Genomic DNA, 24,288 nt, shown 5'->3' with positions numbered 1-24,288 from the left:
TTTTTTTGCCCAAGTGCAATCTCAGCCACATCACCATCAGCACAACACGCTAAGCCAAACCTTAGCTTTGCAAAACCACACAGGTTTGGCTTAGCATGTCTTCCAGACTAGGGATCACGATTAAGCTCTCTGCTCCCTAACCACAAACTGTCACCAGCAAATCTCAGAGTTATGCAAATATCCATTTCCTTCCTAGGAGTGGCAGGTCAGTTCACCTGCAAATGACTTATTTAGTTGATAAGGAAGGAGTTTGGATTGATTAATGACTCACCCTACTCTGAATAATTTTTATCAAATTGGAGCCAGCCAAATGTTAATTTCCAGTTTGCCACCTCTTCAGGATTAGAGTAGCAGCTAATTGAAATGTTATTTTGTTTTTCCTTTAACATGCCTGAAATTTGATTGTTCTTCTGGACAACTCTTTGCTTAATCATGTTTCCATTGCCCCCGAGTTGTTAAAATTTATGGCAAATGGAAAAGCCTTCTGTAGATGCTAGACAGGTTGCATCTGGAACAAATGCAAAGGTGGTCAGGCGGTAGATTAGAAAGCTGCCTCCGTGTAGCAATGAATGTGTGTGTCATTCAAGGGTTAATTCCTGCCTGCGAATATCTTCCTGCTTGGACATTTATTTTATTTATTTCAGGTATTTATATACTGTTTTAATGTTCAGAATTTTAAGCACATTGCATTTAAAAAAAAACCTATACAAAGATATAAAGGACGGGTGAATGGGTGGCAATTAGTAAGTCAGAGTAAAATTTACTTCAAATAATAGGTAACACATCCTGTCAGCTTCCTCCTCCTTTCCCTTTGGAGAACTCATCAAGGAGGAAGATACCAGACAACCCTGTGCTGCGTGGGGGAAAGGTGGTGGTCCATCAGACAGCACTTTGTCAATGGCTCCTCCAACTCTGATTCTCTTCAATATGATGTGGACAGCTTTATGAGCCATACATGTATGCCCTCTATGACTCTCTTATTCGGTTAGTGTCACAGACCAGTCTGCAGTATTGTATTTTGATAAATGGTTCATTTTTCTGGAGTCCCTGAAACATGCATGTATGTGGCCTGTTCACCCTGGTTGGCTGCTTGTCCCATCTTCTCACTGGGACTCGCTTTGAGAATCCTAAGAACCAACAGCTGTGTTCTCCCCAGGGAAGCCTGCCTGGCACTGACTTTGTCATCCTTCTGATGCCAGGAAAAAATGCTCTTGTTTCTCCTGGGCATTTGGGCAGTGCCAATGGTCTTGCTTTGGGTCATTTATTTGTTGTGTTCATTCTTATGTCAGTGTAGTGGTCATTTTATGTTGTTGGATAGCTGTTATGTGGATGAAGACTTTTACTATGTATTTTTGTTTTAATGTATATTTTATTGTATATTATGTTTTGTATACTGTTCTCCCTGCAAAACACTTTGGGACTTATTCTGGTAGCCTGAAGCAGCATGAACTCAATTGAGCTGAAAGCTGCAAAATATATCAGTTTGGCAGGATACTGGAAAAATAAGTTTCAAAGTAATTTTTAAGATAAACAAACTCTATTAATTAACTTGATTGCATTTATGAAGTAATATTTAGTATATTTCAGGAGCACCATGAAATACACTACTGAACTAAGGAGAAATAAAAGTGATGTGATGAATCAACCCCACACGAGGAAGTCAAGCTGCCCTAAAGACATAGATTTATCTGGTAGGGGTCAGGACATCTGCCGTACAGTGAAATTAATCCAGTTACAGTCATGGGTTGCAGTCTCAAAGCATACTATACAGATAAGTACATGCTAAATTTGTAGGTGCCCTGAACTAACATACTTTCCCCCAGTGGAGTCATGTTATTTAAAAAGCCAAATAGTTCCAGACGCAGCTCACATCCTCCCTAAGAAGCACTGTGGCGCAAGCAGTACCAGCTACTGCCTACCAGTCAGTTGAGGCAAGTTAGCAAACACATTTTTGACAAATGTCTTCAGTGTAACTCACAGGCCCCTTTTGATTGTATTATTAATAAACAGCTGGCATTTGTGGTCACTAACTGCCTCAGGTCTCCATATGTGCCCAGCCTGATTTCCTTACAAGGTGGGACAATAAAACAATAATAAAGAGCTTTGTATTTTAACAAGTTCCTTTCATCCAAACACACCTGACGCTCCCTTTTTGTGTTACTCATGTGAAGGGGCAAATCTTGTTGAAAGAGTGTTGCACCCTTAGCACTAAACCTGATGTTCTGTGGTTTTACTGGCCCCTTCCTGATGCTGTCTATGTGTAGAGGGAAGGTTTGAAAGGGCACATAGGTGGTCTCTGAAGGGATGCACAGGCTGCCAAACAGGCATAAATGGTGGTCCCTATAAGCTTGAATCCAGCATGCTTAGAGTTCCAGGTAAAGAGGACAGCCTACATGCATAGAAGCTTATCCTGTAGCAAACAGTGTTTAGTCATGAAGACCACACTGTAAAGTCATTTGGGCCATAATGGAACAAGAATCTCAAAAGAATTTGTTTTTTTAAAAGAGATAAATACCGTATTTTTCGCACCATAGGGCACACCGGACCATAGGGCGCACCCAGTTTTTAGGGGGGGAAATCAAGGAAAAAAATATTTCCCTCCCCCAGCCCCAAAGAGCAGCGTACAGGCTGCACACAACCTCTCCCTGCCAGAGGGGTTGCGCGCAGCTATGGAAGAAAGCAAGGCAGCGAGTGGGATGGATCCCGCTCGCTGTTTTGGCTTCCCCTTTAGCCCCGCGCAGCCTCTCCTTGCCGGGGGAGGCTGCGTGGGGCTAAAGATGCCATAGCCCCGTGCAGCCTCTCCTTGCGGAGGGGTTGCGCGCAGCTATGGAAGAAGGCAAGGCAGCGAGCGGGATAGATCCCGCTCGCTGTTTTGGCTTCCCCTTTAGCCCCGTGCAGCCTCTCCTTGCCGGAGGGGTTGCGCGCAGCTATGGAAGAAGGCAAGGCAGCGAGTGGGATGGATCCCGCTCGCTGTTTTGGCTTCCCCTTTAGCCCCGCGCAGCCTCTCCTTGCCGGGAGACGCTGCGCAGGGCTAAAGAAGCCATAGCCCCGTGCAGCCTCTCCCTGCCGGAGGGGTTGCGCGCGGCTATGGCACAAGCCTGCATTCGCTCTATAGGACGCACACACATTTCCCCTCAATTTTTGGAGAGGAAAAACCGCGTCCAATAGAGCGAAAAATACGGTAGTCAAGTGTAGGAAGAGGCATCCCACCTCATTTACTACTTAAAACAAATGGTCCATTCTGGTTTTAAAATCCTCCAAAAACAAGACACTGTTTTAAGAAGATTACATCAGTAAGCAAACATTTACTATGCATATTGCCTCCCCAATTTATTATTAAAATTGCCTAAGGTACATCAAATGCATTGAAGGGGAAAGTGGTTCAGTGGAAATGTTCTGTTGGAAGGACTAACAGGAAAAGGGAAAGAGGCCCCAATCTAGAAAGAAAAGGGGAGGAAGCATCTAGATGCACAAGGTACTACTTATTGGCCCAATGTGTTCAGAAGAGAATCTTCCTCAGGAGCACTACACAATATTCTGTGCTCCTCTTCAGGTTTCCTCCCCTTTTTAAGGAAACCTAAACATGAAAACAATGGACATAATCCAGCCAAAATCATGTATTTTAGGACCCACTCAGATTAAGTTCAGCATCTGCTTAACTTGAGGAGCTCATGCCCAAATAGGGTTAGTGTTGGGATACTGCCAGGGAGACAAAGTCCATCATGACTCCACGTCGTCTCCGGACGTCCATCGATCTCCCGTAGACACGCAGTATCAGCAATTAGCGACACGAGCTCCAGAAATAGCTTGCCACATTCCAGAGCTGATGCACGCTCTATCAGCAGATAATGCACAGCGAAAGATGCACTCAGGAGAGCATTATTTACAAGTTTATTCAGCGCTGATCAGAACAAAGAAAACATGACTGCCTGCTTCAGTGTCTCAGACACAGAGAGAGAAACGAAAGCATAGACACAACAGAAACATCCTGTGAACAGGAAATACGCAGGCTGTGACACAAACATCTTGCTCCCTTTTAAGGTGGAACGGAAATATCCTAACAGTTAGTTGAGTACTGACTACTGTATACGGATTAAATGGTAACAACAGTGCATCATCTACAAGGTTTATTTGAGATCAGCTGAGTTGCCTAATGTAATATTTTTGGAACACTCAAAGCAATATTCTTCATTTATCAAATTAGCACATTTCTTCTACTGCCTAGCAATACATTTCAGCACAGTCATTTAGTGTGCCAAAAATATTGGGAGCTAGTTTTTAGCAATTGCACTCTGAGTAGAAAAGCCAACATTATTTTTTAATTTTTAGAATCCATGTGATCTCTCTCCAAAGGATGATCTCATCCAGTCATAAGCAACTCCCTATGAAAATATCCACCATAAAATGATTCAAAATGCTTCTAGTCAGCACACTATGGAATTTACATAATAAACTGAATTCACCATAATTTATTATTAGATTTCAAGTGCCTTACAATGGAAGGTACACATTGTTAGCGTCATGGCTCCCCTTGGTGGGGGGGGGGGATCTGCGAGCATACAGATTAGATGTAAATTAATGTAACACAGCAATGATGTACGGAGAAAAGGAACAGCAGAATCTGCAGTTTCCTACCCACTGCACCATATTTTCACAGAGACAGGGCTGGCCCAAGGCATTTTGCTGCCTGAGGCAAATAACAAGATGGCAACCCCTTCCTCCATTTCACATATAGAAGCCAATTAGGCTGTGTATTCACCATACATTTAAAGCACCCCCCCTAAAGAATCATGGGTATTGTAGTTTCTTAAGGGGGCTGAGAACCAGTGCAGCCCAGCAAGGACTGGGGTATTTGGGGGGAAGTTTTGTTGGGAATTTTTGCTGTTGTTACTGATATTAACGGATATTACCTTTTTGTATCTTTATTTTTATGTGGAAATTGTTCAGTTTGGTTATGTAGTTTTTAATGTGTTTTATTTAATTTTATGACTACTTTGCTAGATTTGTAATTATGTAAATCTTTTCATATTGTAAGCCGCCTTGAGCATTGTTTTAACTGTGGAAAGGCGGAACATAAATAAAAAATGACGATGAGTGCTTCCCCCCAGGGGGGTACTCAAAGGTACGCAGTACTGACATCTCTTTTTTTGTTGTCAAAAAGTATGGCACTTACTGTAACAACTTCATGGTGAGTACCAGCACCTATTTTTCTAGGGATAAAGCACTGATGAGAAGTGTAATTCAGTTTCCAGAATTATTTAAATGTATAGTGTATACACAGCCTTAGCCTGAATCTTACTTCAATATTGACAATGGGACACCAATCTCCACTGCACCTGAGGGCACTAGACTAGCTTAGAGTGTTGCAGGCAGGTCATGTGATACACATAGTTCTGCCTGCTCGATACCCTTGGTACTTGCTGCCTGGGGCAGCCGTCTCACTCTGCCAGTAATCAATGATCAAACCAGGAGGTGATGTGCCAAACTGCGTCTCTCCAGTATGTGCAATGTGAGTGGGTATGCCTTCTTTTACACTGGTTCACAGTGCCAGATACTCTTGGGATGACAGCCTTTTTTGAGTGTAGGATGCAACACATTTGCTAGCACATCACTTCTCTTTACAGCCATTCCTGAGCTGAAAGGTATTCATCTGAAGCAGGGAACCTCCTCACTAAGGCTCCCCAAGCAATTAAGAACCCTGATTTGAATCTTGCTGTGGTCCCCATAACTAGAAGAGCCTCCTTGCTTCCAAAGAAAGCCCTTGGCTGTAAAGGTGAAGGGGCCAAAGGGGACAGGACTAGCCAGGAGTGAACACCCAAGAGGGCTTTGGTCTTTGCAGTGATGGATGCATAAGTTTGTGATGTGGTAAATGAATCAAGTATCTGCCAGCTAAGAACCTCAGATGCTGATTTGACTGACATGTTCTGTCTTTTAACACATTACCTGGCAATTCCTGTTGTTTATAAAGATACTCACACAGGGACTGAACCACCTTAGTGTCCCATAGAGAGAGAATCATCTATCTGCAATCACAACCATAAAGGGGCATAAATAGCTACCTTGTACTGAGTTAGATCATTGGTCCATCAACCTTAGTATTGTCAACACTGATTGGCAGAGGTTTCCCAGGGTTTCAGAGAGGAGAAATTCCCAGCCCTACCTGGAAATGCTGGGGATTGCCCCAGGAACCTGGTCTCATCAGGACCATAGACCAGGGTTGGTCGGTCTCTGGTTGCTCCATTTACCTTGGAGACCTGGTATAGTGTACTGGCTGAGAGATGGAGCTATGAATCAGAAGATCACTGATTTGAATGTTACTCTTGCCATGAACTCACTTGATGACTTGGGCAAACCACACTTTATTAGTTTGAGTTCCATCTTCAACAACACTGGGAGATAATAATACTGACTTTGTCTTACATGGTTGTTGTAAGGTTTACAACTAGATAATGCACATGAAGCACTTCAGACACTTGAAAGTGTCATACAAGTGTTCAGCATTCTTATTATCTCTACAGACAGAAGAGTCTCTGAAGAACTCTAAAGAACACAATAACACTCTTAGGGTTCAGAAGACCTGGCAATCCTACACCTTCTTGACATGGCAGTCCTTTCTACATCAGAATGAAAGCTTGTTTTCCTGGTATACTGTTCCTCCATTTTCACATAGGACCAACTTCAGATAAATGCCTCTCTGAGAAACATAGATGATAAAGTGAGGATTATACCATCTTTCAAAACCATGTACAAATCAATCCTTCACTACCTTGGGAAGTTTTGAACAGTGCTTTACTTAGGAAGGTTTATTATGGCTAAAAATTGAAAGATCTCCCATGCTCTTTTCCCCAACCCTCTTTAGAAGATAATAGAGACACTGAGGTGAATGTTTCAATTCAACAATATTGTAAGAAAAAGCTCTTATTGTAGGAAAACAGTTATTCTCTTTAAAAAAAAACTTAAGCTTTCTATCTTTGCATTTTGCAATGCATTTAAAGCAAAGGTCAAAGTGTTATTGTCATCAAAGAGTATCTGAAGAGGAAATGACTCAATGAACCTGCTGTGCTATAAGACCCACACATATATAAAATAACATATATTAAAGTGTAAACTTTGCAGGATTTGGATTTGACCTTTAAAAACTTGAAACAGTAACTCTAGCTATTTAAGAATTAAAACCAGACGTAAAGAGACCCTGAATCTAAGTGAGAGCCTAAAGTGACCTTTAAAACAAAACGTAGATTATTTGTAAACCTCTTGAAAACACCAGTGGATGAGCAGGGTTTAAATCTAGCTCAGCATTCTCCAGGAAGGGGTTTATATGTGGGATCCCCAGGACAGGGGATCCTAACCCCCTGTCAAATTTGGCCTACAAGGTCGATAAAGATATTCAGGAAAATGTTTCTTAATATGTTCTGCTCTGGGTATTATGAAATGTACTAGATTCATAAACAATACTTATTTCACTCCTGTTTCAACCCTCCTCTTCAAAAAAATAAACAAGGCACTTTCTTTTAGGAGAATGTGTCCCCATCCCCAATGCTTGATTAGATGTACTGCATTCAGCTGAGTACATGCAAGGCAAGAATGATCCATGGAGACCAGAGGTGGGAGGCCTTTTTCAGCCCAAGAGCTGCATTTCCTTCTGGGCAACTTTCTGAGGACCACATGTCAGAAGCCAGAGGCAACAGTGGGTAGAGCAATGAATGTATATTTTAACATTGTGCAGTGGGCTTGTTTACACACTTCACACACACACACACACACACACACACACACACACACACACTGTATCCACCATCCTGACAAGCAAGAGGCGCTGTCAAATTTCAAGGACAAATTCCAACCAAGCAAAAGCACTTGGGGTGCAAAGGTGGGGCATTAAGGGGTGCAGCCCAGGGGAAATTCTGAAGGCCAGATAGACAAGCCTAGCAGGCCCCCTTTGGCCACTGAGCCTGAGTTTCCCCATCCTTGATGTAAACAAGCTGAGGAGCATCTGTTTTGGGGGAGAGTGTTGCCTCTGTTGTTTTATTGGACTGGATTGTAGGAAGGACAATTATGCTAGTTCAAATTATTCAAGATGGAAAAAATGTTTCAATAGCACATGCTACTCTGCTTGCATAAATACAATAACAGAAACACGTGGTTGTGTTATACGTCTAAACAGAGATGATGAAATCCAAACACTGTTGAATAAATACTGATGCACATTGTATATTTTTATTTCCTTTCTGGTCTGGTAAACAGGTGAAATAACCTTCCAAACTTATATAATGTTGCTGTTTGAATCTTTACCACACAAGTATATATATTGGACAAATAGTTATCTTACAGACAGTTACAATGCTGCTGTAAATGTGACTTATGTATCAAGGTGTATACTTGAATATTACTCCCTCAAATATAAATCAAAAGCTGTCTCCCCATCTCCTTTTTCACTTCTTACTATGTGAATACATACACACAAACAATATATTTACACACACACATATTGTGGTAAAAGATCGCTTTGAAAAGGCAGCTGGGCTTGATGAAGGTTCTAGTCTTGGTATTCAAGAGAGGAATGGCCACAGTTCCCAGCTCTTGAAGTAAGCAAGCATGGGGCAAAACCCTTGTCATTTTTGGTGACCTAGAGATGGTACTCAGTACAAAGGAATCCAGCTTTTTTTGGAGCAGAGGAGGGAGGGGCAGCCTTTCCTGTTTTTCTGCCAGTTGTCAAACCACCACCACCACCACCACCACCAAGCAAGGCCACTGTCTTCCCAACTGGTAGACAGCTTTATGAATGTCTGTATTTATGCTATCTACATATTCATTCCAAATAAAGCCCTTTACAGATGTTCTTTCCAGGCAGCATGCATTCGGTGGCACTCTTGTGGCAGGCTCTGTGCCCGATCTACACACATTCATCTGAACATCAGAAGAGAGTGTATGTGTGGGTTGGCCATCTTCAGACATTCAAACAGATGTGTGTAGGTTGAGAAAGAGCCTGATGCTACAATGTCATTCCACAACAAGCCTGCTTATACTAGGATGGCAACATATCCTACATTAGAGGAAAGTCCTCTGTTTTGAATGTCCAGTCCAAATCTGCTTTAAAGACAGTGGACCATAAAAAGGGAGAGCAGGGTCCTTGAAACTGTCTATCAACAGTTAGCAGCACCTGGTCAGCATAGTCAACAGGGACATAAGTCTTCCGCAGTATGGTGAAGTGTATGTATCATTTTGTTATTTTGTTTCTAAATTTGTGACTGTTTGTATAATATATCATATGTGATTTTTATGCAAATTATTGTCCTCTTTTTTGAATGATGCACGTCCTCTGTTTTGGCAACGCGTAAGTGGGCAACCCTGGTTTATACTACACAGGGATACTGCTAGCATCAAAACTTGGTTCTCAGAATTCTGCAGCAAGATAACTGTTACAATATTATTTTTAAATTTTATTAAAAAAATTGCACAAAGGGCTTTTCAATTTCCCCCTACATTTCCATTTATCCCCTGACATTTTTCATTTTTCTTCTTTTACCACTGGGATTCTGCTCTGGTATGAGATTTCCTCCACCCGCAAGAGTTGGTAACCATATGACATCACTAGGCTGGGCCTTGTGACATCACCAGGCCATGGAATGCCGCTGACTCAGCAGCCATCCTTAGAAATGGCAAATCCGTTGGAGGCCTGTTGTCCTGATAGATTCAGTTCAATCGGATAAAGATGAAAGGAAGGACTTTCTGAACCACAGAAGACATCTACAGTTATGAGACAGCTGCTGCTAAGATTGCAGAAGCACTTGCAGACATTGTCAGAAGAAACGTAGAAACTGGGGTACTTTAAAAAAAAAAAAAAAAAACACCCCACCAGGCTGACCTGTCAGCAATTTGAAGTGCAAATCATTAACAACAAGGCTTTTTAAGCCTGAGCATTTGTTCTGTTAAGGCAATTGCACAGGAAACATCCAACACCAGCATAGTTTACTTCTGAATATATACCTGTAAGCAAAGTCCTGATTTTGTAAAAAAATGAGCAGCACACCTGTGAATATTTAAAATAGCTGTCCAAAAATGAGCTCTAGTTCAAAATCTCTGGGAACAAAGACATTATATGGAATATAACTAAGGAAAGCCTCACTCAGAAGGTATGATTCACCATTTTTCTGGTCTAGAACATTTCAAACAAGTCAAAAAAGTTTTTATATTGAAAATAGATAGTCATAAACAATCTAATATTTCAATCTGAAGGTTAATATAAGCCCACCAGTCAGCCTGCAAAGAAAGATCAGCTGTGGTTTCTGTAAGAAAGCCCCTATTAATTGCTCCCTTTCCAGCTTATTGATGAGTTAGATATCAAACACCACCACCATCAGCATTTTTTTTACAGAATTACTTAAAGCACACACACAAGACAAATGGTTTGCTAATGTATTTCTAACATACATTATTTCAATACAGTGAGTTCAAAACTCAAAAAGGAATGGAGATTTAATAAGTGTCTTCTGAACATTTTCATTTAAACTACAAATGGACCGATAGGCCATCATAACGCACAAGCATATATTTCGAAGAAAATCATTACAACCCATATTAATATAAAACTAGCAACAAATTATGCTCTGCATTCGTAGCAGAGCCCACAAATCTTGGCAGGACTTGGGAGCAAACCACTTGTCTATAAGCCAACAAGGTGAAGCTTTCATGCTCCCCTCTCAACAGGTTCCTTGCTTGGTGATTTTTACAAAGAAAGAACAACAACCAGTATATGTATGAGTGTAGCAACCCATCCTCTAATGCTGTGTACAAGGGTAGCCTCATACCATTTTGAAAGGCGTTTTTTTGTTGTTGTTTTAAATCCTCCAATGGTGTATACCGGAGGCTTTCCCCAATAGTCACAAGAATTAAATTTCTAATCACTGGTGATAAAAATTAATCATATCATCAGGATGCTAAATAAGACATTTTATTTCTTTATAACTGAATTATTAATAATAAAATCTCCCGCTCCAGAAACTCACACTTATTATTCATGAAAGCAGAAAGTGGGCATGCTTTTTCCTTCTTCTCAACAACTTATTCCTATATTTGTATTCAAACATTACCCATAAATACTTGTGCTTTGTGAATGAAAAATAAACCTCATATCACCAGGTATGCTGTTGGAAATTTTCTCAAAATCTCTATTAAGTATAATTGCATACTGAATATTTTATGCAGGGTACAACCTCATTTTTCGGAATAGCCTGAGAGACATCCAGACTTGCCCAGTCATCAGTAGCTTACCAAGACAAGCACGCTGTTTACAAATGTTTTCGTATAATAGGTCTACCTAGAATACACAGTACATCCAAACAACATGTTCTGGATAAATGGGGGAAGCCAGAGTGGATAGACAGAAATAGAAAGAGAGCCAGAAAATGAATAGATCCACCTTAAAATATCCAGAAATAATTAAAAGAAAGAGATTAGAAGAAAAGACAACACGTTGGAGATGTAAATGCCCGAAAGCAGATATGCTACATACAGTGGTACCTCAGGTTACAAACACTTCAGGTTACAGACTACGCTAACCCGGAAGTAGTACCTCGGGTTAAGAACTTTACCACAGGATGAGAACAAGAAATCTCACACCGGCAGCGGCAGCAGGAGGCCCCATTAGCTAAAGTGGTACCTCAGGTTAAGAATGGTTTCAGTTTAAGAACGGACCTCTGGTACGAATTAAGTTCGTAACCAGAGGTACCACTGTATTTAGAATGCACCAGTAATACAGATTTGGAGATTAACACTAAGTAAGATTAATGAAGGTGAAGATTCCATGATAGTTACTTCATAAACCACTTAGAGGCTTTATTACAATCAAATGGTATATAATGTTTTGTAAATAAATATTTTGTTTTTCGATTGGAGACCGAAAAATAACTTAGTCTGCAAATTTAACCCCACCTACTTGGGAGTAAGCCCCACTAAAATCTGTGGGACTTACTTCAGAGTAAACATGGTTAGGATTGCAGCCATATTTATTACTTATTAAAAGCAGCTAAAAGTTTAAACATGCAGAATCGGAAGAATGCTAATGAATTGGGAAATTTGCCTCTAGGAAAATGATAAAATTGGAGAAGTTAGCTTTTTCAATCCAAAAGAGTAATGGGGAGTTTGGTGCAGCCAAAATAAGAAGGATTTAGCAAACCCTCGTCAGCTGAGAAGTGGATGGCTAAATCCTGTTTTGGCTATAAGCACTTGTTTGTGCAGCCAAGGCAGAATTGAACCCCAGCCACCCCTCATCACAAGTGACACCAGCTGTTGTGACAGGTGGAAAATGGAAATCCTGGGGTGGGGGGCAAGATTAGCTCATAGCCCAGAGGTTTCCCTACTCCTGCTTTAGGAATCCCCATCCCATGTTTGAGGCTTCCTCATGCCTGCTGATACCGCATTCTTGTGCATGGATGATGCTGTGTACCATACAATCCACACTTGGAGAGCAACAGTTCTTTACCCAGTTCTACATATGGGAGGCTAGTAGCAAGCCCACTCACCTGAGGGCAGATGCAGGCTTAGAGCACAACACTTGATACATGAAGCCTGTATGATGTCCCTACATTCTGAATTGCAGCATCCTCTAGGGCAGGGGTCAGCAAACTTTTTCAGCAGGAGGCTGGTCGACTGTCCCTCAGACCCTTTGGGGGGCTGCACTATATTTTTTTTGGGGGGGGGAATGCCCCACAAATAGCCCAGAGATGCATTTTAAATAAAAGAACATATTCTACTCATGTAAAAACACGCTGATCCCCGGACCGCCCGCGGACCGGATTTAGAAGGCAATTGGGCCGGATCCGGCCCCCAGGCCTTAGTTTGCCTACCCATGCTCTAGGTTATCCCAAAGCTGTAGCCATTCCAAGTATGGAACTGTAAAAAGCTCACAAAGAGGAACCAGAAATATTTTGCAATAATTTGATCGTGGTTGTTAGAAAGTCAACATCAGTACATCACAGTAATTAGCTATTAAAGCCCTCTTTGTTGTAACTAAAACGAGGCAACTTCACAACTAAAAAAAAGAAAGCTGAATATTTTAAAAATCAATCTGGTACCTGATAGCTTCATAAGAAGTTCGGATGCTGCTTTGACAGACATGTCCTGCTGCAATGCATTCGCTGGCACTTCTTGTGCCTTGAGATTCTCCTCGGGAAGGCTTGCGGAAGATGTTTCAGGCTCAGGACTAAAAATGTAAGTAGATTTAGGAAAAGTGGAACTTGCATTTTCCTCATCTTTCGGTTCATCTTTCACTTTAAATGTAGGAGGCAAGGGTTCTTTTTGATTTGCAGCTGTTAACAGAAAGGGAGGAAAGGGTTCAGTGAAGTGCGTAAATGTATAATCAGAAGACAGCAAGTGTACAAGAGTCATGGGGAACAGTTTGGGATGATGGTGCAGGGCAGGGAACTCTACACAGAAAACCAAATTGGGCAGGCTTCAAGAGGCAACAAGTACTGATAAATTCCTACACAAAATCCTGCACAAAAGGCAACCAGATAGCTGATGCCTTCTGAATGACAATCCTAGAATATACTTTCTGATGCAGTCTGTGGGAAGAAGCACTAATTCATCCCACTGGTTAATCTATTGGAATTCCAAAAAATTAGGATCCTCACTAGGTAGTAATGCTTCAAGCTGCCTTTGGAGTTCTGTTGCATCCATGAAGCAGCGCTACATCATTTTTTAAAAACCTTTGTCAGGTTTTGGGACAATGGAGATAAGTGTCTCACAGAACAACAGAGGGAGCTCCCCACCCCCCAAGCCCATAGGATTCCTCAAATAATGCCTGCAGTGGCAGGATATGCAGCTTGCTCCAATCAGACATATAGCTGTCTAGCTCTGGCACTTTTTCCTTTCTTTAATTACACCCTTTCTATTTTGCTCATTTGCAGAGAAGCCTGCAACGCATCGATCTGGGCCAAAGCAAGCTGGGTGGCTGGGGATAAAGTTCAATTTTGCAGAAAAGGCTGACAGGGAACTATCCTCAGGCTCCATCTAAGTTTTTGCCGTTGTTCATATTATAATAAATGGAAATACTCTCCTAAAACATTGCTAGTAAATTTCGCAAGCCCACTAAATAAAACATCATCGCCTGCTGTTTTATGAGCTGGAACTCTGTTAAGTATCGCAGTGCTGGTCAAATGTACAATTCCACACACTATTTTGGATACACATTGCTCTGATCAATGGGTTTAATTTCTTCCTTTAGCATAACATCTTTCCCCTTGTGTGGCATTGACATATCTACCAAGTTTACATTTTCATCTTTCAGATATATTCCATTCCTTCAGTGACTTTATAACATGTTGCTAGGTAACAGTGCACACAAGTCAGGTTTCAGGACCTTTCGTTAAGACACTATAAAATGAGCGCATGGGCCTTTTTTTTGCATGAAAAATGCACATTGGGGGCCTTTACTATTCCTGTCTGTTGAACACTAAAGATCAATTTCTAAATAAAAAAACATGAAGAGTGAGACTGTATTCTGTCTGTATTCTGTTCTCCTCTCCCCCTAAAATGCTTCTTGTTGCCTTTCTTTCAGCCAAAACAGGCTCTGCTATCACCAAGTCAGTAGAGGTAAGGTTGAAAGTTACTGAACGCATGGCATATATTTAAGCAGTGTTATTCTAAAATGCCAGAGCAGTAGCACAAATTGGTTACAAACCTTTGGATTTGGGTTTGAAAAAGGGGGAAGGGATATCAGTGTGTTCCTAATTCTAAACACCTATCAGTTCCTCATAATTTTATGTCAGTATAATCCAATGCATGTTTAAAAGGTAAAGGTAAAGGGACCCCTGACCATTAGGTCCAGTCGTGGCCGACTCTGGGGTTAAGGCGCTGATCTCGCTTTATTGGCCGAGGGAGCCGGCGTACAGCTTCTGGGTCATGTGGCCAACATGACTTAAGATGCTTCTGGCGAACCAGAGCAGCGCACGGAAACACCATTTACCTTCCCGCCGGAGTGGTACCTATTTATCTACTTGCACTTTGACGTGCTTTCAAACTACTAGGTTGGCAGGAGCAGGGACCGAACAACGGGAGCTCACCCCGTCACAGGGTTTAACCCACAGCACCACCTGTGTCCCTTCAATGCATGTTTACTTGGAAGTAAAGCCCAATACTGCACTTACTCCCTAGGAAGTGTACCTCTTAGAAATCTAGTTGAAGTTGCTTGCTCTTAGCATATCAAACTGCATTTGTTAAGCATCTTTAATTGTCAATTCGTCTTTACAAATCTTCTCTCCATCCTACGTTTGCCAATAGCAGTTTTTGTAACCCCAGAAATCCAACATTTAGGGCAAATCAAGACAATGAAGCATGGGTGGGCATTGTGGCCACCATCAGCCTAAGTCAGCAGGGCCAATAGGCAGGGATTATGGAAGCCTCGATGACACCATATTGGCTACCCTTTCTACAAGCCCACCCTTCTCTACATTCCTCCCCATCTTCAGTGCAACAGATGGCTCTTCGGTGAAGGAACTTTTCAGTGTTGACACACCTGTTATGGAATGCTCTCCCCAGAGAGGCTTTCCCCTTTCCCTTCACCAAGTGAGGTTTTTCAGAAAAAGACTGAAGTACTAGCAATAGTCATAATAAATGGCATATCTGCATATTCCATTGCATCAACAAAAAAGAAAATGAAAATTATTTTTCCCAGATCCTCATGGATCCACTAGGAACAATATAAATTGTTACGATTTGCGGGGGGGGGGGCGCGAAACATTTGGGAAAGAAGCATGAATAGAGTGTATGTGTCAATCTGAACCCATTCTGTGGTTTATTGCTGTAAATCATGGCATAGGTAAGAAAACTGACATAACTCTAAAAGGACAGGAGACCCTCCATGATGAACTCTGGTGACCTTGGTACAAGTCTGATTCCAGCCTCATCTCCTGGAGGGCATTCAAGAAATTCAGAGTCCCTCAGACCTGGCATAAAGGTCAACACATGTAAATTCAGTTGCCAGTATAGCCTATTTACCACCTGAATGGGGGCCATCAAGATAATTTGAAGGCAAGGGGCAAACAAAGGGTGAACAGTTTAGACATCATGCACTAGGATAATATCCTTTCAAACTAATTTGCAACATGGGCGAGGTAAGAAATGGGAGGGAAACTCTGGAAGAAAGACAATAAGAACTGCAGGAATTGCTCATCTCTTTTTTTTTTTAATAGAAATTTATTGGGTTTTACAATAAAAATAAACATAATAAACAATGTAACATATATCTTAACATAATTTCACATTTTCTTTGGACTTCCTCACATCTCCCGCTCCCACTTTCATCGTTATAGCATTTTGTCAGCAATTTATTATCTTATTTGCATTCTTATATCCCTTCTATGTTTCATAATCTTCTAATTCTCAAAAAGAGTTATATTTTCTCAATCTCACTTATTTTCTTAAAATCATCCAAATTAGTGGTGCTCAGTTATATTGATCTAGCATCCTGTTTAGCATTCACTCAAGTTGCAATGTTTTTGTAAATAATTCTTAAATTTCTTCCAATCCTCCTCAGTCCTCTCTTCTCCCAGGTCGCGAATTCTGCCGGTCATCTCAGCCAGTTCCATGTAGTCTATCAGTTGCATCTGCCATTCTTCCAGTGTGGGTAGATCTTGAGCTTTCCAATGCTTTGCGAGTAGTATCCTTGCTGCTGTTGTTGCATACATAAAAAATGTCTGGTCCTTCTTTACCACCCCTTGGCCGACAATACCCAAAAGAAAGGCCTCTGGTTTCTTAGTGAAGGTATATTTAAATACCTTTTTCAGTTCATTATAAATCATTTCCCAGGACGCCTTCACTTTAGGGCAAGTCCACCAGAGGTGGAAGAATGTTCCTTCACACTCTTTACATTTCCAACACTTATTGTCAGTCAGGTGGTAAATTTTTGCAAGTTTGACTGGGGTCATATACCATCTATATATCATTTTCATTACATTTTCTTTCAAAGCGTTACATGCAGTAAATTTCAATCCAGTACTCCACAACCTTTCCCAGTCCTCAAACATAATATTATGCCCAATGTCCTGCGCCCACCTTATCATAGCCGATTTAACCATTTCGTCTTGTGTGTTCCATTTTAACAGCAAGTTATACATCCTTAAAAGTACCTTACTCTTAGGTTCTAACAATTCTGTTTCTATTTTCGATTTCTCCACCTGGAACCCTAATTTCTTGTCATTTTTAAAAACTTCTTTAATCTGAGCGTAATGTAACCAGTCTCGCACTTTATCCTTCATTTTCTCCAAACTCTGCAGTTTCCAATTGTCTCCATCTTTTTCTAGAATTTCCCAATATTTTGGCCATTTGGCCTCCATATTGGGTCTTTTTCGGGCCTTAGCTTCCAAAGGTGAAAGCCACCTTGGGGTTTTATTTTCCAGCAAGTCTTTATATTTTGTCCAGACATTAAACAGTGATTTTCTGACAATATGGTTCTTAAAGGCCTTATTTGCTTTAACCTTGTCATACCACAAATATGCATGCCATCCAAAAGCATTGTTAAACCCTTCCAAATCCAACACATCAGTGTCTTCAAGAAGTAGCCAGTCTTTTAGCCAGCAGAACGCTGCGGCTTCATAATACAACTTTAAATCTGGCAGGGCAAAGCCCCCTCTTTGTTTTGCATCAGTTAATATCTTAAACTTAATTCTGGGCTTTTTGCCCTGCCAGACAAACTTAGAAATATCTCTCTGCCACTTCTGAAAGCACTCCGTCTTGTCCAAAACCTGAAGTGTTTGAAATAAAAACAACATCCTTGGCAATACATTCATCTTGATAGCAGCAATTCGGCCTAACAAAGAAAGTTTCAATTTTGACCAACTATCTAAGTCTCTCTTAATTTCTGCCCAGCATTTTTCATAATTATCCTTAAATAGACTTAGGTTTTTTGCTGTTATGTTTACCCCTAGGTATTTTACTTTTTTAACCACATTAAGTTCCGTCTCTTTCTGAAACCGTTCTGACTCTGTATCTGTCAAATTTTTTCCCAAAACCTTAGTTTTCTGTTTATTTAATTTAAATCCAGCCACCCGACCAAAGTCATTAATCAGTTGTAATACTCTTTTTGTACTAGGCTCTGGCTTCTGCAGGGTCAAAACCAGGTCATCTGCAAAAGCTTTTAATTTATATTGTTTCTGTCCGACCTGAATTCCTTCCACCAACCGATCCCCTCTAATCATATTCAATAGCACTTCCAGAACCGAAATGAATAACAAAGGGGAGATAGGGCAACCTTGTCGTGTTCCTTTTTCAATTTTAAACTCTTCTGTAACCACATTATTAACTATCAATTTAGCTTTCTGTTCTGAATATATCGCCTCAATCCCATTCTCAAAACCCCGTCCCACTCCCATCTCTTTTAAATTTCCCATCATAAATTTCCAGGAGATGTTGTCAAAGGCCTTCTCCGCATCTATAAAGATTAAAACTGCTTTTGTATTTATATCTGTTTGCAAAAGTTCCAAAATGTCAATAATGTTCCTTGTATTAGCAAACAAATGTCTACCTGGGAGAAAGCCTGCCTGGTCCTTATGGATTGCTTCATTTAAAACTTTTTTAAATCTACTTGCCAAAATGTCTGCAAATATTTTGTAATCCACATTTAGAAGGGAGATGGGACGGTAGTTCTTAAGTTGTGTCTTTTCAGCTTCCGACTTTGGTATTAATGTGATAAACGCTTCCTTCCACGACTCCGGTGCCCTCTTCCCCTCCATAATTTCATTGCTGACCTCCATCAAAGGTTGTATCAAATAGTCTTTTAATGTCTTATAGTACTTGGAGGTCAGCCCATCTGGCCCTGGAGATTTGCCCAGTTGCATGTTCTGAATGGCTTGTTCAATCTCCTGTCGTGTTATTTTAGAATTCAGGATTGTCCTATTTTCTTGTGACAATTTGGATAGTCCATTTTTTGCCAAAAATTGTTTAATCTCAACTTCGTCTTGCGGCCCTTGGGTGTATAGTTTTTTGAAGTATCTCTGGAAACACTTTCTAATGTCCACCGGATTCTGAATGTTTTTTCCTTCAACCTCTAAGTTTGTAACCGTATTTAATCTTTGTCTTCTCTTCAACTGCCAAGCTAGCAGTTTTCCACATTTATTCGCCGACTCAAACGTTTTTTGTTTCATTAGTTTAACCTTCCATTCAATTTCCTGGTTTATCAGTTTAGAATATTGTGTTTGATAAAGTTTAATTTCTCTCAGAGTTGGCTGTGACTTCGGATTCACTCTTAACTTCTTCTCTAATTCTTTTATTTTATCCAAGATCTTATCTTTTTTCTCATTTTGTGTTCTTTTCTTTACTGCATTCTGTTGTATCAAGAATCCCCTCATTACAGCTTTACTTGCGTCCCAGACGATTCTTTTTTCCACCGTAGTATTCATATTTATCTCAAAGTAATCCTTCAAAACTTTTTGGGCCTTCTTGGTAATTTCCTGATCTCTGAATAAATTGTCATTCATCTTCCATCTAAAGGATCCAGTTGGTAGTAGTGTCATATCCATCTTTACTGCATTATGGTCGGAGCAGGTCTTTGGGCAGATTTCCACTTTTCTGACCTTAGGTGCCAGGCCTCTAGATATCCATATTTGGTCGATTCTTGTCCAGGTCAGTTGGGCTTCAGAAAAGAATGTTCCCTCTCTTCCTAGTGGGTTCTTTGTCCTCCAGATGTCAATCAAATCCATATTGTCTGTCATTTCAAAAAAGGTTTTAGGTAGTCTGCCGTCTTTTGTAACATTTTAACTTTGTGACTTGTCCATGTTAGTTGATACGACCCCATTCATATCTCCCATCATTATGATGTTGTTGTAGTCCAGATAATCCAGCATTGTCTCCTGCAGCTTCTTGTAAAATTCCGATTTCCCTTCATTAGGTGCATAGATTCCTAATATCAACAATTTCTCTCCTTGATGTTGTATCTCAATTGCCAAAATTCTTCCATATTCATCTTTAAATAAAAATTTAGGTGACAGGCTCTCTTTCGCATATATCACCACACCTCTCTTCTTAACTTTGTCCGACGATATAAATTCCTGGCCCAATCTTTTATTTATTAACACTTTTCTGTGGAGCCTTGTCACATGTGTTTCCTGTAGGCAAATAATGTCCAATTGTTCTTTTTTTAATATATGAAATATTTTCTTCCTTTTTTCCGGAATGTTACAACCATTAATATTCCAGCTCAACAGTTGCAGAGACATCCTGAATTAATCTGGTTATTTTTCCAGGGGTGGTATCTTGTTCACAGAATCTTCAGGTTCCCCAGGTGCTGGTGTTGGTACTGGCGTTGCCCCAGGCCCAGAAGGTAGTTCAATTCCTTTTTGAAGGTCCTCTCCGTATGTAGACAGAAATTTGTCTCTCTCTTCCGATGTTCTGATTTTGACCTTTCTCCCTCTAAAGGTAAAGGATATTCCTTGGGGGAATTCCCACCTAAATGCAATTGCGTTGCTCCTTAGTAATTTGGTAAGTTCAGAATAGGCGGCTCTAAGGTCCAGCAGTTGTCTTGGAATATCTTTGTAAATTTCAATTCTTCTGTCCAGAACCTCCAGTGACTTTCCGTAGTGTAGGCCCAAAATCTTGTCCCTTTCCTCCTTTGATCTCAATGTTATCAAACAGTCTCTGGGCCTCTCCTTCTTTATAAATCTTCCAAGTCTGAAAGCTGACACAATTTTAAAGTCCTTTTCCTCCAAATTCCAGAACTTGGAGAATTCTTTGGTTAAAAACTCAGCTAGATTTCCTTCTTCTGCCTCTTGTAGCGACCTAATCCTCAAATTATTCTCACGATTTCGCAGTTCTATCATAGAAAGATAAATCTGATGTTCCCCAACTTGTTTAGTGAGTGGTCTTACCTCTTGTTCTAAATTTTCTAATTTTTGTCTGGTATCCTCAGCCAATTTCCGATTTTCTGCTGTGGCCTCCGTTAACTGTCCAATTGCCTGTGTGTTCTGTGCCACTTGTACAGTTAATTTATTTAGGCATTCTGTATTTTGGTCAATCTTTGCTGTTTGCTCATCTGCTTTCTTGTCCAAAGCTTCCAATTTTTCAAAAATTTTGTCTAAAACAGAAGCAGATGCTCCTGAGGCCATATCTTCCAATTGTAACTGCTCTGTTTCTCCTTCTCCCTCTTTTGCCTGTGACGAGGCAACTTCTTCTACTTCTACTTCTGAAGGCAAAGTAGGTACAGATGATCTGCGTGTCTGTGAGGCTGAGGTTAGAGTTGTCAAAGTTGTTTGTCTAACTCTTCCTCTTCTTCTTGTGCCACTCATTCCAACATTATCTATCAGTCAAGGTCACACTGAGTTATTCCCATGGGAATAGAAAGGCCCAGAGAAAGCAAACAGCCCGGGAATCGAAAGTAAATGTAAAGTCACTGTTTTAATCCAATCCTCTAGAGGGAGCTTAAAATGTCTTTCAGAGTCTAATTTAATATCCAGGAACCTTCAAGTACAAATGTTTAGCAGAGTTGATATTAATAATCACTTTGTTACAAGCAGTGCTTACTTGTCTCCAAAGAAATGTTTCAAATTAGAAGGTCTCAATACCCTCAGATTGTTGCAAGTTCCAATATACAGTATCCAAATCTGCAGTACTGACAGCTCAGTCTCTCAAAGCTCAGGCAGCTCCGGACCCTGGGTTTCACCTTTTAATTGTAATCCAATAAAAGGAGGAAAGTCAAATACAAATGATAATTCCAAATCTTTAACTTAAAATCTTTACTTTAGATTGCAGGTTCAGTGGATGCTTAGATCCGTAAAGTTTAAAGGTTCTTTTTTCAGCCTCCACTCCTCCAGCTATTCGCTTTTTCAAGTTCAATGGCAGCGGAAGACGGACTTCCTGTTTCCACGTCTCTCCGCTCTCGGCCAAGTTCAAATCTTTTAATTTAAAGTCTCTAATTTCAAGTGATTCAGTCTTTACTCACGAGTAAGTTGATTTTAGTTCCGGATCCGAATTTCACAGGAAAAGGGATCAGCGCTCACCGGCAGCAGCAGCGCGGCTTCGCTCCGCAGATTGCGAAACGGCTCACAGCGCCGCAACCCCCCTCCACGCTCCGGAGCCCCTTACGGGGTTCCTTTGACGTTTGGAGGGTCGCTTTAGGCGCCCGCCGAGCCTCGAGACCACAGGCTCTTGCTGCCTGTGGTTTTCCGGAGTGGGTCTCCGCTTCGCCGTAGCGGACGACCCGGTGTCTGCGGAGCCTCCTCTCCCGGTTAGAAGAGGACCGCCATTGCCGTTCGCGCCGCCCCCGGAAGTAGGAATTGCTCATCTCAAGGCCCCCTCCCCCACTAAGATGCATTAGCAAGAAATATTATAAAACACCTGGATTTTCAGCACAAATCCATTTCGCTTAAGGACAGGTATACTCCCCCCCCCGCATTTCTTAACTTACTATTAGGGTGAGTCCTGCTGGCCCAAATTGTCACGCTCACTTTTGTAGGCTTTGAGAATACTCAGCGATTTCCCCACTCTTTAGGTGTGTAGGTGTTGTAGGGTTTACAGCCTGCTTAAATTGTAATTTTTCTGTCTAAAGCAGCATTTATATATTCTGTCATTTTCATTTCATATAATAAACCAAGCTTTCTTTATTCTTTTTGTGTAAGAACTTCTTATGGGCATGGGGTTGAGGGCAATCACATATTCATAAACGGATGCATGTTATAACTCCAGCAAAAGATCTTAAATTTCTCGTTATGGTGTGTGTATGAATATGTGAGTGCTGGACACGCACATCAGTTCAAACACATACTGTAACAGAAGGGAAGTTTCAGAGTTTTACACTCTTTTTTGAACACAAACCTGTAAGTGAAGACAGTCAGAATGACAGACCCCCAACATGGCAAGAAGCAGAGTTGCAAAATATTCTGCACATCACTCAGCAAGAGCATCATGATTAGTGATATCCCAGTGCTGGCACCCTGCCAAACTGGTCAACACTTTAGTTATGTGATCACACCAGTGATTTAACTGCCTGCTGTCGTGGTCCCACAAGACATTTGGGCATCAGTGCAGCTGCATAGCTAATGCATAACAATTTAGGGCAAATGATTATGTTCTTTTGAATGCTCAGATACAAAAACTGAAATCACATTATTAATTTGCAGAGGGATGTGCTGCATTAGTCTGTTCTGCAGCAAAACCAACCATGTTAGCCTTATAGCACTTTAAAAACTAGCAAATTAATCATGGCGTGAGCTTTCATTGATTAAGAGCCAAATTTCAGCAGAGAGGGACAACAGAGAAGTAGGGCCACTTCATCAGCTCTGCTGAGAAGTCTGATCCATTCCTGTTATCTGGCAATAGCCGTTCCATCAAGCTGTAGTGAGGGAGAAAGGAGAAAGAGAGGCACACCATCAGCTCTCTTGAGAAACCTGCTCTATCCAGTTTTCCCACTCCAACTATCAACTTGTAACAGCCATTCCTGTCAGGTTGCAGTGGGGCAGGGAGAAGGGAAAAGAGACCACTTCATCAGCTCAGCTGAGATAGTAGCAACTTTTGGCTCCTCTTCTCCTTAAACTCTTTCCATTACAGCTGGTTATTATAAGAACTTTGTAACCAAAGGAGTAATCCCAACCAAGATCCAATGGGATGAGGCAGGTTGGAAGTCCACAATCCTGGTTCAGGTGGAGATACACTTAGCTGAGGAAGTCCTTAAAAGGGGTATGGCAAGGGGTGATGGAGCAGGGGAGACTTACCACTAAGCCCAATTCCTTTCAGGTCAGTCACATGATCTTGGAAATTGCACTGGAAAAAGGGTGCCGTCTATTTTAAAGGCTTGTTTTCCCTCTGCTGGGCTCAGGCCAACTCAGCTGGCAGTAGTCCCACTCCAGAGCTAAATCTGGAATAGGGATAAATTTCACCGGAATATTTTATCCTGTGAATTACACTGGCTTCCTATAATTTGGATTGCTCTGCCCCTATAAATGCTTGAATTTGCTTTTTCTCTCCTGACTCCCAATTCTTTTTCCTTTTGTGTTGCATCATTGGATTGTAAGCCTAAAAGCAGGGACTGTTTTATTACTGATCCTTGTAAGGCTCTGAAAACCTTTTCAGCTGAAATAAAAGCACCTGAAATAAATACATAAATTAGTTAGCCTTGAAAGTGCTCCAGGATTCCTTGTTGTTGTTGCTGCACTATTAATGTAAATGAAGGTGGGGAGACACCTGAGATCCATCGCCTCAAAATATAAAACAGGGGCATAAAACTGAGCTGTCTTATATGAGTTGAGGAACTTCAGCCCACATCTCAAATACCCAAGAGTAGAGATGCTTGAAAAATTCAATCTT

At 41.0% G+C, this 24,288-nt stretch overlaps 1 protein-coding gene and 1 long non-coding RNA gene across 2 annotated transcripts in view; one reads left to right on the top strand and one right to left on the bottom strand.

Moving 5' to 3' along the window:
* The window catches only part of ZNF827 (zinc finger protein 827), a 128,990-nt gene that overhangs the window by 58,379 nt on the left and 46,323 nt on the right, over window positions 1-24,288 (bottom strand). Inside the window, 1 exon segment of the mRNA XM_081021862.1 lies at window positions 13,074-13,307. Within this exon segment, the coding sequence (XP_080877988.1) occupies window positions 13,074-13,307 (234 nt within the window).
* LOC308485925 overlaps window positions 13,111-24,288 on the top strand; it is a 29,224-nt gene continuing 18,046 nt past the window's right edge. Inside the window, exons 1-2 of the long non-coding RNA XR_013990872.1 lie at window positions 13,111-13,209; window positions 14,558-14,592. This is a non-coding gene — a long non-coding RNA (uncharacterized lncRNA). The remainder of the gene's footprint in view (window positions 13,210-14,557; window positions 14,593-24,288) is intronic.

The sequence above is a fragment of the Podarcis pityusensis genome, assembly GCF_964106645.2.
Source record: "Podarcis pityusensis genome assembly, chromosome: 9".
Classification (NCBI taxonomy): Eukaryota; Metazoa; Chordata; class Lepidosauria; order Squamata; family Lacertidae; genus Podarcis; species Podarcis pityusensis.
The sequence above is the reverse complement of the archived record's forward strand: the minus strand, read 5'-3'. Positions and strand labels throughout refer to the sequence as shown.